This window comes from Peromyscus maniculatus, chromosome 13, assembly GCF_049852395.1.
Source record: "Peromyscus maniculatus bairdii isolate BWxNUB_F1_BW_parent chromosome 13, HU_Pman_BW_mat_3.1, whole genome shotgun sequence".
NCBI lineage: Eukaryota > Metazoa > Chordata > Mammalia > Rodentia > Cricetidae > Peromyscus > Peromyscus maniculatus.
In genome coordinates, this window is record NC_134864.1 from 47299517 (window position 1) to 47322508 (window position 22992).

General features: G+C 38.6%; 1 protein-coding gene across 1 annotated transcript in view; it reads right to left on the reverse strand.

Moving 5' to 3' along the window:
- Window positions 1–22992, reverse strand: part of Cps1 (carbamoyl-phosphate synthase 1) — a 114174-nt gene that overhangs the window by 69975 nt on the left and 21207 nt on the right. Inside the window, exons 4-14 of the mRNA XM_006974961.4 lie at window positions 22282–22371; window positions 20326–20382; window positions 16593–16685; window positions 12944–13033; window positions 9600–9728; window positions 8931–9037; window positions 7965–8103; window positions 6920–6997; window positions 5098–5196; window positions 3428–3523; window positions 525–714 (exon numbers count right to left, since the gene is read on the reverse strand). Coding sequence (XP_006975023.1) covers window positions 525–714; window positions 3428–3523; window positions 5098–5196; window positions 6920–6997; window positions 7965–8103; window positions 8931–9037; window positions 9600–9728; window positions 12944–13033; window positions 16593–16685; window positions 20326–20382; window positions 22282–22371 — 1168 coding nt within the window. The remainder of the gene's footprint in view (window positions 1–524; window positions 715–3427; window positions 3524–5097; window positions 5197–6919; window positions 6998–7964; window positions 8104–8930; window positions 9038–9599; window positions 9729–12943; window positions 13034–16592; window positions 16686–20325; window positions 20383–22281; window positions 22372–22992) is intronic.

A 22992-nucleotide genomic window follows, 5' to 3' on the forward strand; every position in this document is an offset into this window, starting at 1 on the left:
AGGGTACCAGGTACTTGTGTGGTATATATACACACATGCAGGCAAAATTACCCATATATATAAAATAATTATATCTAAAAAAATTATTAAATAACTCTTAAGAATGCATCCAAAGAGTCATAACAGTCAATAATAGAGCAGTAAAGTCAAGTCTATACCGCCATGTGAAAAGCAAATGCCACAGAGTTGACTCATGAGCATGATCATTAATTCTCATTTTTTATTCATAACAGTTATGAGTTTCAATGTTAACAATGTCCTAAGATGGAGAAGGAAATCTTTTAAATCCATTTGGCCACTCCAGAACCTTTAAGTGAAGATTTATTTGTGTCTCTACTATTTTGTGACATAAACTAGTACAATTTACTACATGGTATTTAAGGCTTTCATTTGCTGTTTCCTTCTACATTAAGATAAAAACTTTATGAACACACAGAACACAACTGTTAGATGACTACAAGCAACACGCATTTCACATTGGGGCCTAGGCAAAATAATCTATACCTGGATGGAAAAGAACTCACCGCAGTTCAGAGCTGTCTGGCCACCCATTCCCAGAATTAACCCATCAGGTCGCTCAGCTTTGATAACTTCTGTGACGAACTGGGGGGTGATGGGGAGAAAGTAGACCGCATCGGCCTGCTTCAATCCCACCTCGTTGGTCTGCACTGATGCAATGTTTGGGTTCATCAGGACGGTTTTGACGTTTTCTTCCTGGAAGGAAGCGGACAAATCAAGCGTCTGAAGTTATGGTCTACAGAAGACAATGGCAATAACACTCAAATGAAGACTCGTTGGGCAGCAAAGCTTTTAGATGCGAAAATCAAAAGAAAATCAAGCATCAGGCCCAATGAAAGAGGAAAATGCTTTAAAATAATGCTAATGAGAAAAACAAACACTTCATTGAGATCATCACCATGAATCCTTTGCCAGGCAGTGGCAAGTCAAACTGGAAATTGTTTCTAGACAGACAGTCTAGAGATCATCTGCTAAACTTTAGGGCTCAATTGATCTTAAAAGAAGGAAATGCTCCCCTAAAAACTTAAAATGAGTAAGCACACACACATATGTGTAATATATATAATAAAAATTACCACGTGGAAATAAATTAAAATACAAACCTGTGTCTATGTGCAGGCAGGCATGTATGTGTGTGCTCATGTGCAAGTGTATTTGTAATCTTATCTCATTGCTTACATCTGGAGAGATTTCTTTTAAAATGATCTTCACTTACTAAGAATAACGTTTTTTCTGAATCAGGATGAGTGAACCATAGCAAAATAATGTATTAAATATGGCTAGATAGTTCATATTATTTAACAAATTATTGTGTAGATTTCAATTTCTTCTAAAAAAAAATCAGCAAAATATTCAGATGAAAGTCTAAAACTCACCCTCGAAAGCCAAATTTTTCCTTTAAGGAAGCTCTCAAATAAAGATAAATACGGCCTGTGCTATTTTAAATGGCACGTAGTATAATAATTATTAATGTATTTTGGTGTGCTAATCCAATAAGAGAGATGTCCATTTTTCAGTTGAAAAAACTGAGATTTAATGAGGTTACAAGGGTTATTAAAGGTCACACAGCTGACACACGACATTGGACTCTATCTACATAAGACCACCCAGATGCACTTTTCTCTGTCCTCAGTATGAGTTGTCAGTCAAGATTTTAAGAAATTATTCAGAACAAGAGTCTTATTATTAACAAAGTGTCAGAAAGATACATACAGTTAAGTGAATGTATTTTGGATATAAGTTGTAATTGAAATAATTGAATCTAAACTGTAAACATGTCATTAACAAAGGTATGAAGAAAAGTTCACTCCTGAGGTACTAACAAACTTTAGAATACCTAGAACATGTTATATATAGCAAATATAACAAATTTTATGAATTTTGCAGAAAAATATCATGCATACATGCTAATCATTTTTAAAATCCATTTAAAACTCCTCACCAATTTTAATTTTACATGAATTTTGTCCTAATTCTTTCCATAATATATAATATATATTATATATATTACATCATTGTTTTTAATGTGTTTTAGCTTGAGTTTATCTAATAACTCATAATTAATCATATGTTATTACCTAATTCCTATTTTTCAGTTACAAATGAATATAAAACATATTAAATTAAAACTATGAAGAACTAAATCTTTACAAAATTTCCAAAGAAAATGTATACTGCTGAAAAGAATTCTAAATCCTGAACATAGTAACATTGTCCTAATCAAGCTAAAGTGTTGAAAACCTCTAATCAATCAATAAGAATCTGAATCATAATATAATGAAATGAATCAATATTTTTATTGATTTTAGATAGGTAAAAAAAATGTGTGCACATATGAGATCATCCATGAATAAATGAGAAGAGACCAGGTAAGAAGGAAAGGGAGGGAGGGGAGAGGAGGAGAGAGGAGAGGAGGGGAGAGGAGGGGAGGAAAGGGGAGGGAAGTTGGGAAGAAGAATTAGGCATCAGGGCTGTAGTAAAGCTCTTTTCAACAAACACTTATCAGGGAAAATCTTGGGCCATAAGAAAACTTTAGCCAGCTGTTTCCTGATGTTTGCTGTCCCGCTCTCACTCTGACATCTCGGTGCTACTCTGTGCTAGCCAGGTCTCCATTGGATGGTTTTTACATTGCAATGCCTGAGGCAGGGTCACAGAGCCACTACCTCTGCATGCCCTGATACATCACCAAGATGTAGAGCTTGTGGGAAATAGAATTAAAGAGAGAGCAAGTTATCTTGGCAGTGAAACATCTTAACCACACACACACACACACACACACACACACACACACACACACACACACACGATAATTTCTCTAAAGGTTGATTTTGCTATAATGACAATGGGGGCCTGGAGGAATCGAAGATACGTTTACCTTTCCCAACATGAGTATTAAATCATCTTTCCCACTTGAAAATACAGCTGTATCATCCAGTTTTGCAAGTCAGCAATAAAGGGATAGGATTCCTGAGTGACTGGCGCTAACGTCTTATGCTTGAACAAATGTATTGTTACCCTTGCCCACTCAGCTAGGACATTCCACTTCCACTACAAAGATGCTTGAAGCATCTAACACAGGATGTGAAGTAGCCTAAAGCCCAAACTCCCTCCTTCACATCAAACACAAGTATACATTGCAACTCCCTGTAGAAACGGAAAATAAATTTATGTTTTCAGTGTGAAAAGACAATAACATAAATAATTCCCAGTGTTTCGCTTGGCTAATGTGCACATTTGAAACATATAAAATTTTTGGTTTTGACCAAACTTTTACTACAGATTTCTAATAATAGCTAAGGATAATAATTATAGTGACTTTGAAAGAGGCATCATAAATCTAAATTACAAAATACTAATTAGACTCATTAAGGAGAGTATATTAATCCTGGGGAAGCTCATGCTCTCTCACCTTCATGGCTTTTACAGCTTGAGATCCCGAGTAATCAAATTCACCTGCCTGACCAATGGACAGACCTCCGGATCCTAGGATGAGGACTTTGGAAACCTATAGACAATAAGAAAGAAACATTACTGTCATTTCTAAGTGATGAACATAAGGCATTTGCAAGAGAATAGTCAAGCTCTGTTGTGTGAGTTTATACGCCTATCTCAAAGAAAAAAGATTAACAACTGAAACATATCTAGATTCAAAGCCCTTTCCAAAGTTCATGAGCATTTTTTTTAATTTAGGCAAAAAAAAAAGAAAGAAAGAAAAAAGCTGATATTTGACTTAAGAATATGCAAATACCAAATGCATTTTCTCTATAGAAAATATTTGGATGTAAACATATTTCCATATATCTCTGCACATTTTTTGAAAAAAAAAACAAATGCATTCTTATATAATTAAAAAGAAATAGAGAGAAGCTTTATCATATCAACATAAAAATTTAAATATATAATGATTTGAATCTTATACACATTAATCTTTACCCACTTGCCTTTAGAGGTAAATAATAAAATTTTGTTTACTATACTGAATGATGATTCATCTAATTTTTAAAAAATGAATTCTATCAACTGCAGTGATTCAGTAATCTACAGTATATCTCAGGATTACAAAAGACTATGGTTTGGGATGGGTAATGGAAAAATACCAAATTATAAATCAAAGGTAACACTATTTTTATTAAGTAGTCTATTAGAAGGAAATTTTATAAGACAGTATTTTAAACGAAAATTTCTTATTCTCTGCAACTCGACCAGGTGTGAGCATCTCTGTGTGTTAATTGCCATCTGTTGCAAAGAGGCTCCTCTGATTAGGGCTAAGAAGTGCACTAATCTGTGGCTATAAAAATAAGTCATTGGAAAAGAGTTCAATACTATGTCCATTTAGCAGAATAATAATAGTAGGTTCTCCCCTAGGTCCTGTGATTTGTCTAGACAGAGGTTCTGTGCAGAGAGTGGGAGACGGGGAATACTCAGCCCTAAATGATATCTATGTAACACATTCCTCCCAAGCAAGGTTCATGGGTCATTATGGAAGAGGGGCAGAAAGACAGTAAAAGCCAGAAGGAGGGGGTGACTACAGTCACCACCATTTCATAGACACATCAGGGCAGTTGCACGTATGAACTCGTGGTATTGGTGACAATATACACAAGACCTGGGCAAGCTCAGGAGAGACAGAATTCCAGAACAGAGGGAGGAAGTGGACACAGAGTCCCACCTTTAGTAGAAGAGCTATTGGGAATTAACTTCAAGGAGAAGGAAACTCTGCTTACCTTAAGGGGGCCATCCTAAAAGGAGGGCCTCACACTCAAGAACATATGGGCACCACAAATTGTTCTTGGCAGATTTAAGAGAAAAAACAAATGAGGACACAAAGCTGGGTGGGTAGGGAAGGAGGGTGGATCTGGAGGAAGTTAGGGGAGGTGTGTCATTATAATGCAAATACTTTAAATGTTTTAATGTAAATTCCAATGAATTATCCAAGAGCGGATAATAAAAACATACGTTTGGCATTCATTTTTCATAGATATTCGTGAAATTTTTTATCATTTTCTTTTTTAAAAAGTCATCACATATTAGAGAAAATATTGTGATACACAAACCAAAACAGAGTCCGCATCTACTGACCTCAACTCGAGATGCAACCAACGCTGGCTTTGGCAGAACTGAGGTAATGGTGGTGCCTTTCCCCTTCTTTATCAGGGAGAAAAAGGAATCAAACAGGTACTAGAAAAAAAGAACAGAACCAACAAGTTAGACACTTCTACACTCACAAGGCCTCCGAACACATTGAGTAGGAGCTTCAGAAAAAGAACTGTTTGTTTGTTTGTTTGTTTTTGCTGTAACTTCCTCCATGAATATTGGGAGTATTGATACTTAGTGGTTTCAGTATGAGTTTTGGGTTTTGTCCAATAACTAAACGTCTACTCATATCTAATTAAGCCAAATAAATACTTCAGGGATAACTAGAAAAGAGTCAACTGGATGATGGTTCCATAACACAATAAAAAGAAAAAGAAAAATACAAGTCTGGCCTCTAACCTTCTGGGCTCTGTTCACCTCAAGTCCTATAAGATGAGACAGTTTCCATAGACAATAAACACGTCCCATGCTGCCTTTTGAGAATATCAAGTTTTTAATTCCTTCATTGTATATCATCCGTAGGAATCAAATTCTAGTTGAACAAAACTTGAAGCTACTGCACATGCACTTTAGAGTCAGAAACAGTGTTCTCTCATTTCTGTTGGTGCTAAAAAATGACCCCTAAAGATTATTGTTAAACTTTACCAGTGAGCTTTCTTTTCTTGCTTCACTAGACAATGGCAAATGTCAAAAAAGTACTCATTTTGCAATTATTTGGCAGGACTGAAAAATAAAACAGCAAGTCATAGTGCTTTGATTATATATACTCATCATATCTTTCCTAATCTGAAGTGCTAGCAGAGTCTAACCGGTTAAATTTAAATCAAAAGAAAATGCTTAGCATGAATTACATGAAGACAGTAACTCGTGGATTGGTTTGTTTTGTTTTGTTTTTTTCAGGTTCATCATGAGTATTTAAAACCATATTGGTTTTGACTATTCTGAACTGATACTTCCAAGTAAGAGTAAAACAAAAAACTGCCATGCATGTATCTAAGAAGCCACTCCCAGATGAAAGAGCAGGAATTTCTAAAAGAAACTCTTCTTCTCCTACTCCTTTTGCCTGGGCACCTTTTCTGGGAGGGTCTGCTGACAGGGATGAACAGCCCTGCCCCTGGAGGCTCCTGGGTGCAGGAGGAGAGGGGTCACTCCAGACATGCAGGCTTTTCTGGGAGTCATTGCGAGCTTTGGTTGGAAAGATGTGCTTGAATACTGAACCCAGAGCTCACATTTTAAAAAAGAAGAAAAAAAAATATCGAGGTTAGAAACACAGTGCTCTAAGCATTCCTCTGGGTCCTTCTTTAAAAACCATATGAGTCACGTGACCAAGCAGGCGGGCTCTGCCCTCCCCCACTGCCCCCTCTCCTGCCCCTTCTGCTGTTTATTTTTCCTTCTGTGGCTACACAACCAGTTGCCATAGGGATTTTTTTTTTTAACTCACAGATGGGGGATTAAAATTTCATTTCAGTTATGAGACGGAAAGAGCAAGAGGGAATTCATTTGCATGGCACAACAATTGTAAATTTCAGGACTAAATATATTAGAATGATAATGCGTCTAAGTAAAAATAGCATGGTAGCGTTGCTTCAAGTTTCTTATGGGTTTGCCCACTTTAAATTTAAGAAAAGATTAAAATTTTCTTCATGATCTTCATGGGGGAATTTAATACAAAATGCCTGACACCGAAACACACTCCTTGAGAATATTGTGCACCAATTATTTTGGTTTCTTGAGTGTTCGCCCACAAACGTCTCTGACTTTTTTTTTTTTTTTCAAGTATAGAACAGACATCGTCTGGCTGGCATACCTCAGTGTCTGTTGGCCCCGGGCTGACCTCCGGATGGAACTGCACAGCGAAGAAGGGTTTGCTCTCATGCATAATCCCCTAAAGGGAGAAGAAACAGGGAGAAATTCCTTCTCTGACAACAAATGTCAAGTATGGCCATGTATTATTCAGTAGATAATAAAGTTCCAATAGGAAACCAAGTTAAGTGCTTAATAAAGTTCTGGAAAATTCCCAGTACTATTAAGTAACATGATGGGAGACATTAAGGATTCATTGGACTATTTAAGTAAGAATAGGAAAAAAAAAAAAAAAAAAACAGCCCGACAAAGAGGAAGCTGGATGAAGGTCCCATAAGATCATAAAAACAAACAGATTTGGCCCAGAACCTTTGGGGCCCTTCTGGGCACTCTTCAAAATAAAATAAAATTTTCATGTCCAACTCTTAAATGACTTCCCCAAAGGTCTTAAAGGCCACTCCGGTGCTGAGTGAGACTCAAGGACACACCCAGGGCTGGGCACAAACGGATGTGCATCAAATGATCCCTAATAATGATGAATTATAAGGTGCATTCTGAAGGAGGGCAGAATTGCTAGGTCCTAACAAGTCAACTAATAAGAAAGTGAGAAAGCAATTACTTTTTTGAAATGACAGCCTGGCTGGGGCGATCATCCCATGGATTAAAGCAAGAGGGACCTGAGTTTGAATGCCTATCACCCATGAAAGAAGCTGGACCTGTCAATGCATGTGCTTATAACCTCAGCATTAAGGAGTGGAGCTAGATGGTTCCTGAGAACTTACTGGCCAGCCAGCCAAGGCAAAATGGTCCAGGTTAATGAGTGGTCCAGTATGATGTGAACAACAATACAAGAAGATGCGGGGTGTCCTGCTCCAGCATCCCCATGTGCACACAACTGCACAGTTGCATGCAACACACACACACACACACACACACACACACACACACACACACACACACCATAAACATGGAAAAGAGTATACATAACAGACTGTGAAAAGCCCTTAATTTCTCACTACCAATTGAACAGCTTTGTTGAGAGCGCTTACCTCGTTTGTTTGATCATTGACATTCACAAACAGTGGCTTCCAGCCAGCAGGGAGGGTGTTGTCCAGAGCATAGCCATGATTCTGTGCAGTAATGAAAGCCTGTCTGTTTGTGATATTCAAAACAGGTTGATTCTGTCCTCTGGAGAGAGATGGAGAGCAAGAAGAGAGAAAAGGAAAAGTGAAGAGAATGTAAATGTTACTCATAAAGTCAAATTCAGACCTTTCAACGGCTTTAGTGAAAATCACTTTGTGAAAAGAGTCACAGATTGTTAATCCCAATAATTTCAGCTTCAACATAAAAAAAATCAATTCAGGAAGCTTTGTTGGGTCTTAAGTAGCAGGTCTATTTAAACGTCTATAATCAGTTTTAGAAAGACACTCATAACAAAAAGAATTGCACACTGGTTTAACAGAAACACAAATAAGCAGCTTATTTTCAAGGAGCTACAGTAATTTTAAAACCAGAGGAGAACTCTCAGAGTTAACAAATAGACGGCTCCTGGACCAGAATCATTCTGAGTTGCTCCTTGTGTAGAGGGAGGGAGGGCACCTGGCATTGAGTAAATCAGCGACGTTGGGGGCAAAGAAGTGAAACTGAGTCTCTGATGTGTCCTCCGATCTTAAGTCATTCTAGCTCTTTACAGTGATGCTATCAGTGTTCTGAAATGAAGCTTGAAATCAGAGCAGTTTCCTTTGGAATACCATCTGATTGAGCATTATAACTTCAATTCATGCCAAGAGAAGCAAAATAACCTTAAACTATGGCAAAGTTATCGTTAGAGAAGGCTGCCTCTGAAAAATGTAATAAAAGGGGTATCAGGTGGTCAGACAACTGTGAACTATGTAATAGGAGGGCTGTTGTTTGCTCTGCAGAAACGGTATGTAAATTCTCTAAGCCTTTTGTGTTTGGTTACCGGTGGTATTTCAGAAGTAGTCTGACTGCAGACAATCTCATAATTGCCTTACCTGTTTGCCATGGACATCTTGTAGGACTTGGCACCAGCAGCCAACCCTGTTATGATGTTTCCTGTACTGATCCCGAACAATGGCTCCTTGCGGTCACTGTCCAAAATCTGCATCAGGGAAAAATTATCAAACAAGTAAAACAGATAATGAAAAACACTGTCTCTGAAAGAACGAAAACCAAAGCATCACCCATCCCTCATTAGCAAAGTGAAGGAACTAGGAAAAGACTTGCCAGTTAGAATGTAAAGAGGGGCACAATTGATGGGTCTGTAGCATTAGAATTCATTAAGACGTCCTTGCCATTCAGATTAAGCGGAATATAATTTGACGTTTTAAAAACTTGAAGGTCTTATGGGTTCTGCATCGACGAGGTAAAGAGCCTGGGTTGTCATTTTTCAATTATGAGGGATGTTATAGGTGAAGACTGGACTCCATCCAGCCACTTTTAGTGAAGGAAGCCATGACAAGGTTCCTCTGTTCCAGAGCAAAGCAACACTTCTCAAAGTCCTCACGGGCTTCTCCCTAAAATACTTACGCTAAAATTGCCTCCCAAGTCCTAACGTAAGTTCTGAAGACACATGAATAAATGAAACACAACCTCTTTGAGCTACAGAGCAGATGCCCTTCACCTCCCAGGCAGTTAACACTCAACCCCCAGGCCCACAGCACCTTCTTCACATTCTGAATTAGCGGCTGTGCGAGGGCTGGGTTCCCGGGTCCCCCGGCGATCAGAAGTCCATCATACTCCATCTTCGTGAAATCGTGATTCCAAGGAACCAAATGCACTTCAGCTCCTCGCTGGAAAAGAAAGACGAGAAAGGTGAACTGCATGCTTGCTTGCTTTGCTCACGTGTGTTTTTGCTCAGTCTTCTTTTGAAGAACTAGCCCCGGAAAGAAATTTTTAAAAGAGTGTGCAATCAAATAACACTGAATAAAACGTTATTCTGGTAGCTCATTGTGATTTATGTGGCATAGGGGTGCCAAATGGTCGATCAGAAGCATTGAACTGTTATTTATGAAAAAAGCAAGAGGCACACTCCCTTGTACAAGAGTGTCTTCAGGGCCTAAGCTCCCCAGGATAGGACAGCAAGGTTTGTATTGCCTCGGTAGCTGCGGCACAGAACAGCAAACGAACCCCGCCTCAGCAAAGGTGTGACCGCATCTCACCCTGGCACTTTTTCCTCTTTTTTTTTTTTTTTTTTTTTTTTTTTTGTCTGACACATTTTAACTTTCCTTCCTAGGATTTTCTAATCTATTTATATTCTGAGTGTGTGGGGGGGGGATATCAAAGTGATTTTTCATAAAAGTAAACAGGGCGAGAGAGAAGTGGGGACCTTGAAAAGGATAACTCCTGTCCTTCTGGCTAGTTGATGGAGTGCCAACAGTTGCCAGGCAAACTGCTGGAGAACAAAGTCCTCAGTGGCATTACCTAGCACTGCTGGACCTTGCATGCTACAATGTTGACTGGCTGGCAAGATGTAGCCACTATTGAAACAGTGGCATTAAGATTATGGAGCTCACCGACTGCTTTCTGATTGGAGATGAGGCCCGTTCTACAGGAGGGATTTTTGGTGACTGGTATAAACCTGGTCAAAGTCTCAGGACTTGAGGATCATGGGCCCTAGGGAGTAATTTACTGTTGTTGTTTTTGCTGAATAGTCATAATTTCAAGCATGTATGTTTATCCCATAGATCTGTGCTGCTCTCAAATTCTGGTCAGAGAAGCTTCTTTCAGGAGTGGGCAGTGGGTAGTGCAGAGACTCAGCACTCCTCAAAATGCCAAGTGTAAACAGCACTCAGTGTTCAGCTCTAGGAGGGTCATGTATGCCAAGCTCCCTCTATCATTTGTGGAAGAGGGACAGACTGTAAGAGACAATGGATGTCAGGAGAGCTTGGCATAGCTGTGGCATACATCAACTCACAGTAGCTATGATAACCTACATAACACCAGCAGAAGATCAAGCTAATTCCAGGAATGTCAAAATTCCAGTACGCATGAGGGAGGGCACCTGAGGACCCGCCTCCATCAAAGGAGCTATGGGCAATTTAATAGGCAGCTATTGAGGGAGGAAGAGTCCCTCTCCTTTGGTCCAGCTGAAGGTAGACATGCCCCAAAGGACAGGAAGACACTCATGTGGGCATAATCAGTACTGACTGGACTGAAGAAGTTATTGACAACAAAAACATAATCAAATGAAAAGAGGACATGAAGCAGAATGGAGATGGGGAAACAAGAGGCAGTTGAAGAGGAGGTAGCAGAGGGTGAATCCAATCTGCACACATTGTATACATGGATAGAACTTTCCAAGAGCAAAAATCTTACTTAAAAAGGAAAGATCACAGACCAAGAGAAATGGAGGGTAGATAGAGTATAAAGAAAATTCCAGCAAAAAAAAAATCTAATTATTTTATACCTTTGAAAGTTCCCCTAGCTTTCCCTGAGATGAGAATTTGGAGGTTTATTTAGAAGGTTTTTCCAACAGACATAAACGGCATGGAGAAATGACACCACAAGACACCCCAGTACAGTAGACAACAGTTACCACAGTGGGCAACCAGAGTGTGAGATCCTTGGGGAACCTGGAGCCGACATTGAGTACTTACACATGACCCAGGCCTGAAGTTGAAGCAGAGGAACTTCACACTGACTCTGGTCAATGGTTGTGGAGAGTTCTAGGGAAAGTTCTATATATTTCTTGGTGACAAACAGGCTCTAACTAACTAGCAAAGTCCCTTAGTCAAAAATATCTATTATTCTTGCAGCTAAAAACAGGCAATGTGAATCAAAATGGCAAAAATAGGAGAATATGAATAGATCCTTCATGTATCTACTACCAAAAGTTTCATGAAGTATTTTGCTAATAAAACCGATAATTTGAAATCATATTTCAATATTGCTGATAGTTTCTCACAATGAGAAAATGATGATGAGTTCAAGAATTCCCTTGTAGCTACACTAATTTGATGTTATGCAAGTATGTACAAGTATATGCATATATATTTGTGGAGGTGTGGGATGGATATGTGTGTGCGTGAGACAGACAGACAGACAGAGAGACAGAGAGACAGAGAGAAATTGAAGGTGTAAAGGTTATAAGAAGAAACTTTACAAAAATAATACTTAATAAAACACTGGTATATTAGGGTTAAATTGTCCTCAAGGACTTTAAGATTCAAGTTTAATTGATTTTCAATAAGTTTACATAATGCTCTATGGAAGTCTTACAATTTCAGGACATAATCCTTGCAAACATATGGTGCATAATAAATGTAGTCCAACAGAAGCACTGTCAGACCAACCCTGGCTTTCTTCCATGTCCAAATCTCAAAGGAATGTGGACTGTCTCAGAATAACTGATAAGGAAAGTCAATATGCTTTCAGTGAAGTAACCAAGGCTCAGAAGAATAGCATGTGCTCTCTCTCAAGTGTGGATCTTAATCCCTCATTTGTGTGTGTGTGTGTGTGTGTGTGTGTGTGTGTGTGTGTGTGTGTGTGTGTGTGTGTGTGTTTGTATTGGAATGAGTGTGGGTAAAGGTCAGAAAACTAGAAACAGGCCAATGAGGAGGGAAAAGGTGGCTTTTAAGAGTAGAATATGGAAAGAACTACAGCATACCACAAAATTAGAAGCACACTAGCATTGTAAGGGAATAAGTGAGGAGGAGATCAGGAGAAGGAGGGGGCAGCCCAAACTAAGCATGTACCAAGATGCCATAAGAAAACCTCTTTCTTCATTTGCTAACTAAAAGGATAAAATGAGTAAGTTAAAATAATAAGAAACAAATGGTAAGAAAAGTCAATTTTTTCCATGGGTTTTGGTTCTTGAGGATTTTTTTAAGGACATGGTTGTCTGTATCCTTAATTTGAACAGGGATATATGTGTCGTTTTGTGGATCAAAGGCAGCAAGAAAAAAGGGGGTTCCTGACATTCTGAAGCAAGCCTTCTCTTAAACAAAGGGTACAAACAATACATGAGCACTACAAACCTCAGCTTCTAGAGGGGGGAATCACTTACCTTAACCAGCAGGCGGATGACATTGTTTTTTATCCCGCAGTCCACAGCTACCACTTTGGTGGGGTTTCCTTTGCCAAATACCTTGACATCCTGCCATTTAAAAGAGCAGCCATTGAGGGAAGATTCCCAGCATAAGCACCAGGTCCAGACCGTAAATTCACTGAGGGTGTTTTGTACTTAGATGGGTAACAGATTGATTGCTAACTGCTAGGCAGTGACTGGCAGTTAAAAATCAATTTGTAAGTAAAGCACAGCAAATACCACAGACTGTCTCTTTTTTACGAGAAAAAAAAAGTACTTTGGTGTTGTATATAAACTATTCATTACAGTGATAAGAAAGATCTTTAAGAAGTTGGCTGCTTCCATAGTTAACCATTGTGGCCATGTTTTGCCTCATTAGCAATAAAAGTCTCAAATATTACTGCCTGATTCAGCAGAAGGCAGACGAGGTAATGGGTACATCATGCCTTAAACGCCACTTGATCGTCAAATTGCAGTAGAGATCAGATCGGATACCACTAAGTCACTGTGTATTAGGCTTATGGAGAGAGGCTGAATGGGTAAAATCAATATGAGAGTCATAAGAATTCCTCAGCTAGTACAGACCACCTGGTCCCTTTAGATTACCAGGTAGTCGTTTGCATTTAGATGGTAGACTTCATAAGAAAGATCCCAGAGCATACCATAATCATTATCTACATCTTAAGTACTGCTTGGAGGCAGATCGATTTTCACAGGCATTTGCCCAAGAAGCAGTTCTCCAGTCATAAAAGAAAAAAGAACAAAAGAGAAAGCAAGAAGCCTAGAGCATCTGGTGGCCACACTGGTCCTGGCTCCAAGAGTGAGCCAGAAGGCTCTGAATTTAGAATGGCTCCATGGCTTGTCAAAGGTATTTGATGAATGACTCAACCTGAATATTTGAAAGAACGTTTGCTTTCACTGAAATGTCTACTCTCCACAAAGCCTATATATAGCATACATTTGTAATTCTTAAAGTGTGCTTGAGGAAATGATATAAAAAAAGACGTTGGCCATTTGTTTTCTCCTTCTGTGGCTATTCTGGGGAGGAAACACTGAGTCTAGGGAGTTATTGCTGAACCCATCATTAATGACACAAGTAAAGTCTCTCATCAGATAATTTGTAAAAGTACTGATACATTCTTAACCTTGGTCTCCTGCTAGAGTGTAAAACAATGTTACTAGCTAGTTGTATCTTTGTCAAATTGCAGTAAGATAACAATGAATTAAATGGTCAATATTTCCAAGGCATATAATCAAACAAAACTCACAAAATTTATATAACTTCCTGATCCAAATAGACATTTTATCACAGCTGTCATGACATTATTCAAATGCAAAGGCATTAACAGAACCAGCTGTTGCCACTATGATTTTTCCCTTTCTTTAATATGGATAAAAATACAGATCTGGTGAGATGACTTGGTAAATAAGACACTTGCTGTAAAAACCTTAAGACCTGAGTTCAATATTTGGACCCCCACATAAAGTGGAAGGAGAAAACAAACTTAATTCTACAAAGTTGTACACACACACACACACACACACACACACACACACCAATAACAATAATAATAACAAAAATAAAAAGAATTAATTTTAGAAGAGATTATAGATGATAATCATAGGTGATAGATAGATAGATGATAGATAGATAGATAGATAGATAGATGATAGATAGATAATAGAAAGAGAGAGATGATAGATAGATAGATAGATAGATAGATAGATAGATAGATAGATAGATAGATAGACAGACAGAGGTAAATATGCTAATTTCTACTGTTCTCTACCTAAGCCCATTTTATACATCTAGCCATCCTCACTGGAAATTGTATCAGACACTCTGAGGACCAAAACCCACAGATTCTGAAACCTCTTTTCTAAAACCATGTAATATTTTCATAGAACTTGCACACTTTAACTGATCTTTGACTTACAGTAACCAATAAAAGGTAAATTTCATGTAAATCATCATTGCACTGCACTACATTGTTAGGGAAATGGTAAGGGGAAAAGGAGGTGCACATTTATATTATATGTAACAATGTTTCAGTACTTTTGACTCGTATTTGGTTAGATACTCAGACATGGAGCCTGCAGATATAGAGGGCCAATTGTAAATTCCTTCCATATCAAATGCCAGAAGCTATACAAAGCATCACAGACACCTAAATGTGTGAAGTTTCCTTGGGATTCTGAAAATGAATGTATCATACAGTGTTTTCAGTTGACCACAGAATTTTTTTTAAGGTGAATTTCTCTAAGCCAGTGTTCCTGATGTTTGGGAGGGGGGGGAATGCCATGATTTTATTTTCAAGTTACTTGACATTTTATCCACCTACACGTTGCTCCCAAAACAATGCTGAATCAATTTCCCATAGTTCCCAGTACTGCTCTTCAGTCAACAATACATCGATGCCGAAACCTTCTAGATCTAGTAGGCATCCATCCGTCATTGGCCACATGTATTAGCCACATATTGAATCTTTTGTTTTCACATATCAAATATGTATAACTCATCAAACAAGCCTAGCTGCCACAAGTCTCTGCCTTTCAACACATGCCATTCTCTCTGCCTGAAACAGCTTGATTTCTGTTTATCTATCTATAACGGCTAGCTCTTTGCGGCCGCTGTCAATCTCACCACCTCCACCAAGCCTTCTATGATACACCTGTTTCATTTCAGTGCTGCACCATGAATGTGTCCTGTGAGCATTCCAAGGACAGCCTTTATCACAGGCTTCTTTCTGTACATGCCTGCTGACTTGCTTGCTTCTCCCACCAGACCTTGTATGGTCTTTGAGGTCAGATAGAGTAGCACAAAAGATTCATTCACACCTTCATTAAAAGAGGCCAAGAGGCATGGCTCTAAAATTCTCTACCTTCTTATAAACAAAAGCTCAGCATTCTTCACTTTGGATTTACTTAGACATCATTTTGAGCATTAATCCTTTAGCCAAATATAGCACTTTTTTTTGTGTGTGTGTAGAGACATTTTCTTGTCTAGTTCTTCTTATTCTTATTCTTATTCTTTTTTTTGTTGTTGTTGTTGTTGTTGTTTTTTTTTTTTTTTTTGGTTTTTCAAGACAGGGTTTCGCTGCATAACAGCCCTGGCTGTCCTGAAACTCCCTCTGTAGACCAGGCTGGCCTCAAACTCATGGAGATCTGCCTGCCTCTGCCTCCCGAGTGCTGGAGTTAAAGGAGTGTGCCGCCATGCCTGACTATTATTTTGTTTAATACGTATAATATTCTCTCATTTCTCTTTAGAGGTTTTTAGCTCTGACTCCTGCTCAGTGTTATGTCTATTTTTAACAGTTTTATGCTTTTTTTTTATTTGATGTGGTCAAAAGCCTTAAACTAAGGAAAAAGTAAAAGACGAGAGGGGAGCTAAAATTATAGGGGAAAGTCTCTAAATGGTGGCATGAGATGGCCAAGGATGTCTGTAAGAAAGAGCTACTGACTTCACAAGCAAAGATTTGAAAGCATATGTATCAGCTGCTGCGGGACTACTTTCCCCCTTTACCTTATGGAAGATGAACTCTGTAAAGATAAAGATTGTAATGTTATAAAACCACTAGGCTTACAGTGAATAAAGCAAAACTATAAAGTAACAAGAAAATTTTCTCACCTTAGTTGAAACCTCTGCAATCAAATTCTGCTTATTGGGATCCACAAAATCCACAGACTGACCATCAAATTCGATCTTCCCAAGCATGGTACCCTATTGAATTAAAACATACAGTGGGACCCTATTCAATTACAAATATATATACAATGTTATGTTGAAAGGATAAACCCACGGAGACTATGTACATCTGTCTTGTCATTTAGACATCTTTATAACAACTTATAACCATCATCAGGTTCTTCATTTTCTCAAACGCAAATGAAAGGAGTTGGCGGCTGCATTTCAGGAAATGCTCAAGGAAGTATAATTAGTGTTTCTTTTTTTTTCATGTGAGTGGAGGAGGGTGAACAGGTCCATATGTGTTCAGGTGCTCGCATGGATGTGCAAATGGAGGCTACGTGTCAACCTCAGGTGTGACTCCTCAGGTGCTGTCTACCTTGGAAGCAGGTCTTTCATGGGCCTGGAGCTAGCTGATGGTTTAGCCATAGGGATCTGCCTCATGCATCACCACATACAGAATTTTTTACATGAGTGGGACTCAAACTCAGTTCCTCAAAGTTTCAAGGAAAGCATTTTACCAAGTGAACTATCTCCCCAGTCCTATGAGGAGTTATTTTGGAGCTAAGGCCATTGTCTTTTGTGAGTAATGTTAAATGGCATCAGAATTCAGGTCAACAAGTTCCAAAGTAGCAGAGATTCATCAGAGACCCAGAGATCTTTGTTCATTGGGCCTAAAACTATTACACAGGAGAAGTAGACAAAACAATCTGTTAGAAAGAAAATATGAAATCTAAAACTACCAAAAAATAAAAGAACCTATTATATAACTTGATAACAAATTTGAGCTTCAAAATGAGAAAAAATAAATTTTATATGTCAGAAATTTCTAGAAGTCATAATAAAAGTATTTCACTATGTTAGACATTTCAATATGCAAGTGTCCCAAACTACCTGAGCTATAAGGAGTGTTTAACTCTGCAAACTTTTCCCAATCACCCTTGCAAGATTGGACATGGCAATGTTGTCTTCTTTTTATCAGCTGCCTAGTGAGATTTTTTTGTTTGTCGGGAAGTCTGCTTTGAAAAATTAGGAAAATGTCGTGCAATATCTATTTATCAGGATTTTCCCTACAATAGTATTGCATTCAAGGAAATGAAAGGCTTATTTCCCTTTTAAGCTGATTCCTTGGAGAGTCATTATTTGAATACATAATTCCAGCATACCATGGAAGCATCATGGATATTAGTGCTATTGTTAAAACCAGGGTACTGTGTTGTACAATATTATTTTAAGATGTGTTACATTTGTCTATGCTGTGAAATATTTGTTTGATGATGCAAAGATGTTTTTTATGTTGTATTTGTTTAACTCTGTGAAGCTGTGTCACTGTGCCTGTCTAAAACACCTGATTGGTCTAATAAAGAGCTGAACAGCTGGTAGCTGGGCAGAGACAGGAAAGGCAGGGTTGGCAGGCAAAGAGACTAAATAGAAGGAGAAAAAACAAAGAGTAACAAGTAATAAAACAACCAACTACAGTGCTGAATCAAAGCCTTGGAAAATTAACCGAAACCCCATTTTGCTTTCACACTGAAGTGTGTGGTGATTTTTACCTACTTTTAAATCCAAGTTACACATTTCTATATTTATGCATCCCAAATTCTGAAACTTGTTTTTCTCCTGATGCTGTATGAAATTCAATTTGAGTTTTCAAACAATGAGTGACGAACGTGAAAGTGATAATATGTGTTTTTAGAATAAGTATCAGCCACAAGCAGATGCTATGTGCCTGTGGGGGCCCACAGAGGCTCCCTAGTGAGACTTTACTCAAGGTCAGAGAATCTGGGCTTGCTTTACCCAGCAGGGCTGCAAAATAGGATTTGGCCAAGAGCGTGTTTACCAGGAGTTTGGAAGGGTCTACACTTGGCTGTATGGTGTGCTTTGATCTTGCAAAGGGGAGGTCTTTTGCCTCTCCCCTTGGTATATTATAAAAAGCCTTTTGAATAAACCTCTGGGTGACTGGGTATTGACCCAAGGCCCTCCCGAAGCTATCATGTATCTCTGTCTTTCTTATCGTCTCTTTCTATCTTTCTACCTAATATTTCCTCATTCCTCTCTCCTCTACCCAAGAACCCTTCAAAAGGTGGGGGCAGGTTAGATCTGGACTCTGGCAGACTTGCACATGTGCTCTATGCTATTCAGTCAGATTTTAAAATTTGAAGTCCCTACAATAAAAATAGAGTTCATCTGAGCCCAGCACACGACACAGAAGATGCAGGGTCATCTTAGAAAGAGTTCTCACAAGTCATGAGACCTGGCTATATTCAACCCAGCGTGCCTGGCTATATTCTATCCAGACTGCCAGTTCTGCAGCCTGAATTGCATTCTGAATTCCTTCTGGTCCTAGATGCTACATCATTGTTTACAACTCCCACACACTATTAAGCAAAGAAAACACAAAAAAATCCACTTGGAATACATAACCTCACTGAAGTCTCTTCCTGCGAAAATCACTGAAGGGATAATGAGAAGCAGAGTAGGATGGCTACATGAACTCTCCCTGCCATCTTTCAGGTCACAGGTGCTGCCATGCTCTCACATTCAATACCATTCCTCCTTTCTGTTTACAGACAGCCTGTGTCAATACGCTTGCCTTTGATATCCTTGGGGTACTGGTTCTAGGAACCTTCTTGAATACTAAAATCTGCAGTGCTCAGATCCATCATATAAAATAGCATTGTCATTGGGCCTACATGTATCTATGACTTTAAATCACATTAAACTACTGTAGGTCACTTACAGTAGTTAATACAATGCACACATTATGTGACGAGCCCTTACACTGTACTTTTAGACAAACTGATAACATGTTTATAAGAAATTTTAAAAGCACTTTTTACCAGTTTGTGCAAAACTTACAGATGCAGAGGACTGATTATAATCTAACAAGGAATCCACAACCAATTTTCTGGAAGGACCTGCGTCAGTGTGTACTACCAAATCATACTGTTTCCTTTTTAATGGGTTAACGTTTGTGAGAAAACTCAGTTGCATTGGGGGAATTTGGTGAGCCCTGGTGAGGGAACGTTTATTTCTGATCTGGGTTAGGAAGACGCACATAGCAAAGAAGCAGCAGCAGGAAGAAGGAAGCAATTGGTGATGGTATTCTCAAATGGTGTGGGGGGAGCAGATGTTGTAGCCTTCAGACAGGACAGCAAAGAAAACCTTGCCTTGAGGAGTCTCTCTGGTTATTAATCCCGTCTTAGGAAGAACTCTCTCACTGAGGTAACCCACACTCGTGATATAAAAGTCACTAATTTCACAAATAACCCTTCTTGGAGACCTGAGCAAACAATAGTTTGCTTAGTTTCTGTTTTGCATTCTTTGGCATGGAGGATTCTGGTTAGGCCAAATTGTTACACACTCTACACACTTTTTGTTCCACTGCAGCCTGTCTTGGGAACAGAATTATAATGTCTTGCCCCATTGTCATAATCAACACATAGTAGGCACTCAATAAATTCCTGCCAGGGAAGTTGATCTCAGGTCCACCCAACTGCAAACATGGTAGTCAAATATTCAGTCCTGGAGACCACATCCAAAGAGTAAAGGAAAGGGACATAGGACTGAGCAGAGGGAGCTGGCCAGGTTTTTCTCCTTTGCGTATTAGTGAGTCCTTCATGCACCGGGGGAGAATGAGAAGCGACAGAGATTCAGCTAAAGATGATGATCGTACCTTATCCCGGATTATTTTAGTCAGCATTCTTGTATCCACTCCATAAATTGCAGGAACCTGTAAGAAAAAAATCACAGTGGCAGTGAGAGGGGAGAGATTAGAGCCAGCATATTGTTTTCGAGTTGCACACTTAGCCTCATCTATCTTCTTGAGCGGTAAATAATTCCCCCAGTCCTTCCTTTCCCTGACCCAGGGTGACAGTGCTGTCAGTTCCAGGGAAATTGCTGCTCTACTTAAAACCCAACCTCCTACTGCCCAAGACTGTCCTCAGAATAAAAAACAAGAACTTCTGCACATCAATGCCCTGCAACAGCTTTGCTGCTTAACCCCAGATATTAAATAGGTCACATTCCATACAAATATTCATTTTGAAATGAGATATGTGTGTGTATATATTGTTTGAAATATGTGTATAATTTTGTATTTTAGGTACAACATATTTTTTTTAAAAAAATCTGTATTTTAAAGAGCCAAATCAGTTAACTTTAAAAGAAATAATATACGAATATGTTTTGACCCAAATATTCCTGGCACACAGTAGGTACTCAACACATTTTTTTCTTAAGGCTTGTGTTGTACAGTCATGTTTTCCTAATATTTGTCCATCCTGTTCATCAATGTGGCAATACATCCTTTGGTTTTCTTTTCTTTTCTTTTTTTTTAACTAGGTTGGATAATGATAGACATGGTCTTCATATATTGAAAGCACACTCTAAGAAGGTTGAAACTAAAATTATTAATTCTAACATAAAGGAAATCAGATGTGCTAGATAACACAAAGAGTACATGTGCATGTATGTGTGAAGGAGAGACAGAGAAAGGAGAGAGAAAGGGAGACTAGGGGACAGAGAGGAGGAAAAAAAGAAGGGAGGTGGGGAAAAATGAGACAAAGAGACAGGCAGACAGAAAGACAGGGAGACAGACAGACAGAGGGACACAGAGGAGAAGATTGAGTGTTAAATAACCATTACAGAAACTAGATATCGTCCAAATAAAGATAAATAAAGATTTAGTGGCTGAGAATAAATCAGTGGTGACCCAGGACATGGCAGAATGCCTTCTTGCCTCTTAATTTTTAGGAACTGAGACCTCAGAATCTATTACCAAGATTTTTGTTTTGGATTTTTATTTTGTCACAAAGGGGTAATGTTGATTCCCAATAGGTGGATACTCAATGGAGAAGCAGAATTTCCTGGGCATAGTAGTCTACCAAGTACAAGATTAGCAGCACTTGACCAAAGCCAGCTGCAGTAACAGTGAAGATGAAACGAAATGTAGCTGGTCTGTTAAGATTAAGAATTCCAAACAATCGGGGTGAATTCTCTGATGAAGTATTAACATTTAAACTATGGTAAGATTGCAAGGTTTAACCTTTTTTCCATATTACTTTAAGTGAATTAATTTATCATAATGTTTAAAACCCAAAAGACTTAATGAGAATCTATTTGTACTGATAAGAATTAAGGATGGCAAAAATATTGGATGGAATGATTATACACCCTACACATACAGCTCCGAGTAGACTTTGTTCTAGAACCCAGACCAGGAAACGAAACTGTAGATGAAATGGTGGGAATGACTAATATTGCTCAAAAGAATTTCTAAGATGTTCCTTGTTGTGTTCTAAATGAGAAACACTACCACTCATGTGCGGGAACCACCTAGTGGATAAACTGAAAATATGTAGTTCTATGTATTCAGAGACTGAGTTCTGGAAAGACTGCAAAGTATACAGGGTGGTGGTGGTGGTGGTGGTGGTGGTGGTGGTGGTGGTGGTGGTGGTGGTGGTGGTGGTGGTGGTGGTGGTAGTGGTTAAAAACCCTTATCTACTGTAGAGATATCCAGAGCTCCACAAGTGTCCTCATCCTCTGAGTTTAAAATATCTAAAGACCTCCCCAGTTTCCCATAGACCCAGTAACCAGTCATGCTAGAAAGGCAACCAATCCCACTTCTCACCTTCTCCTCTTGCAGCCATTGCCCCAGACTCTTGGTAGCCAGCCAGTGGTTATAGTCATTACTGTAATTCAGCACCAGCAGACCTGCCACCTGGGAAGACAGACAGATGCTTCAAAGGGTGGTTCACCAAACATATACTTCCTGTGACTCAATTGGAAGGTTAAGTTTGTATTTTTTTAAATGTATTTTAGCCATCGATAAGAGTCTTAAAATTTTAAAGACATGATATAAGAAAGAAGATAAGAAATGGTTGTCAACACTTTTATTTAAGTATATCATTGTTTCCTTAATGGTCCTTTGGGACAGTGGGTTTACCTTTCAGGCAGATCTCCAAATGAAGGGACTGTCTCTTCCAGACACACTGTGCTTTTCAACTGTTTAGTTTATCAATAATATAGTTTGCAATTCATTATTTAATGTATATAATAGATAAAATAACCTTCTTAACATGCATGCAAAAAAGAGTGAGAAAATAGGAAGAAATTGTGAGAAATGTGAGACCCAAGTCACTCCAAAACAGAACAGTGGAAAGGAAGTGGAACAGGAATGTAAATTTTAAACTGTTTATAAGATCCATTGTCTAAGACGCTACCCAAATATCCTTGACTAGGGTATCTGAATATGCTAATTATCTAATCATATTATAAATTACCTTTCGTTAATACTTAAATTAAAAGGCAATAAATAATACACAGTTGATTATCAAACTTA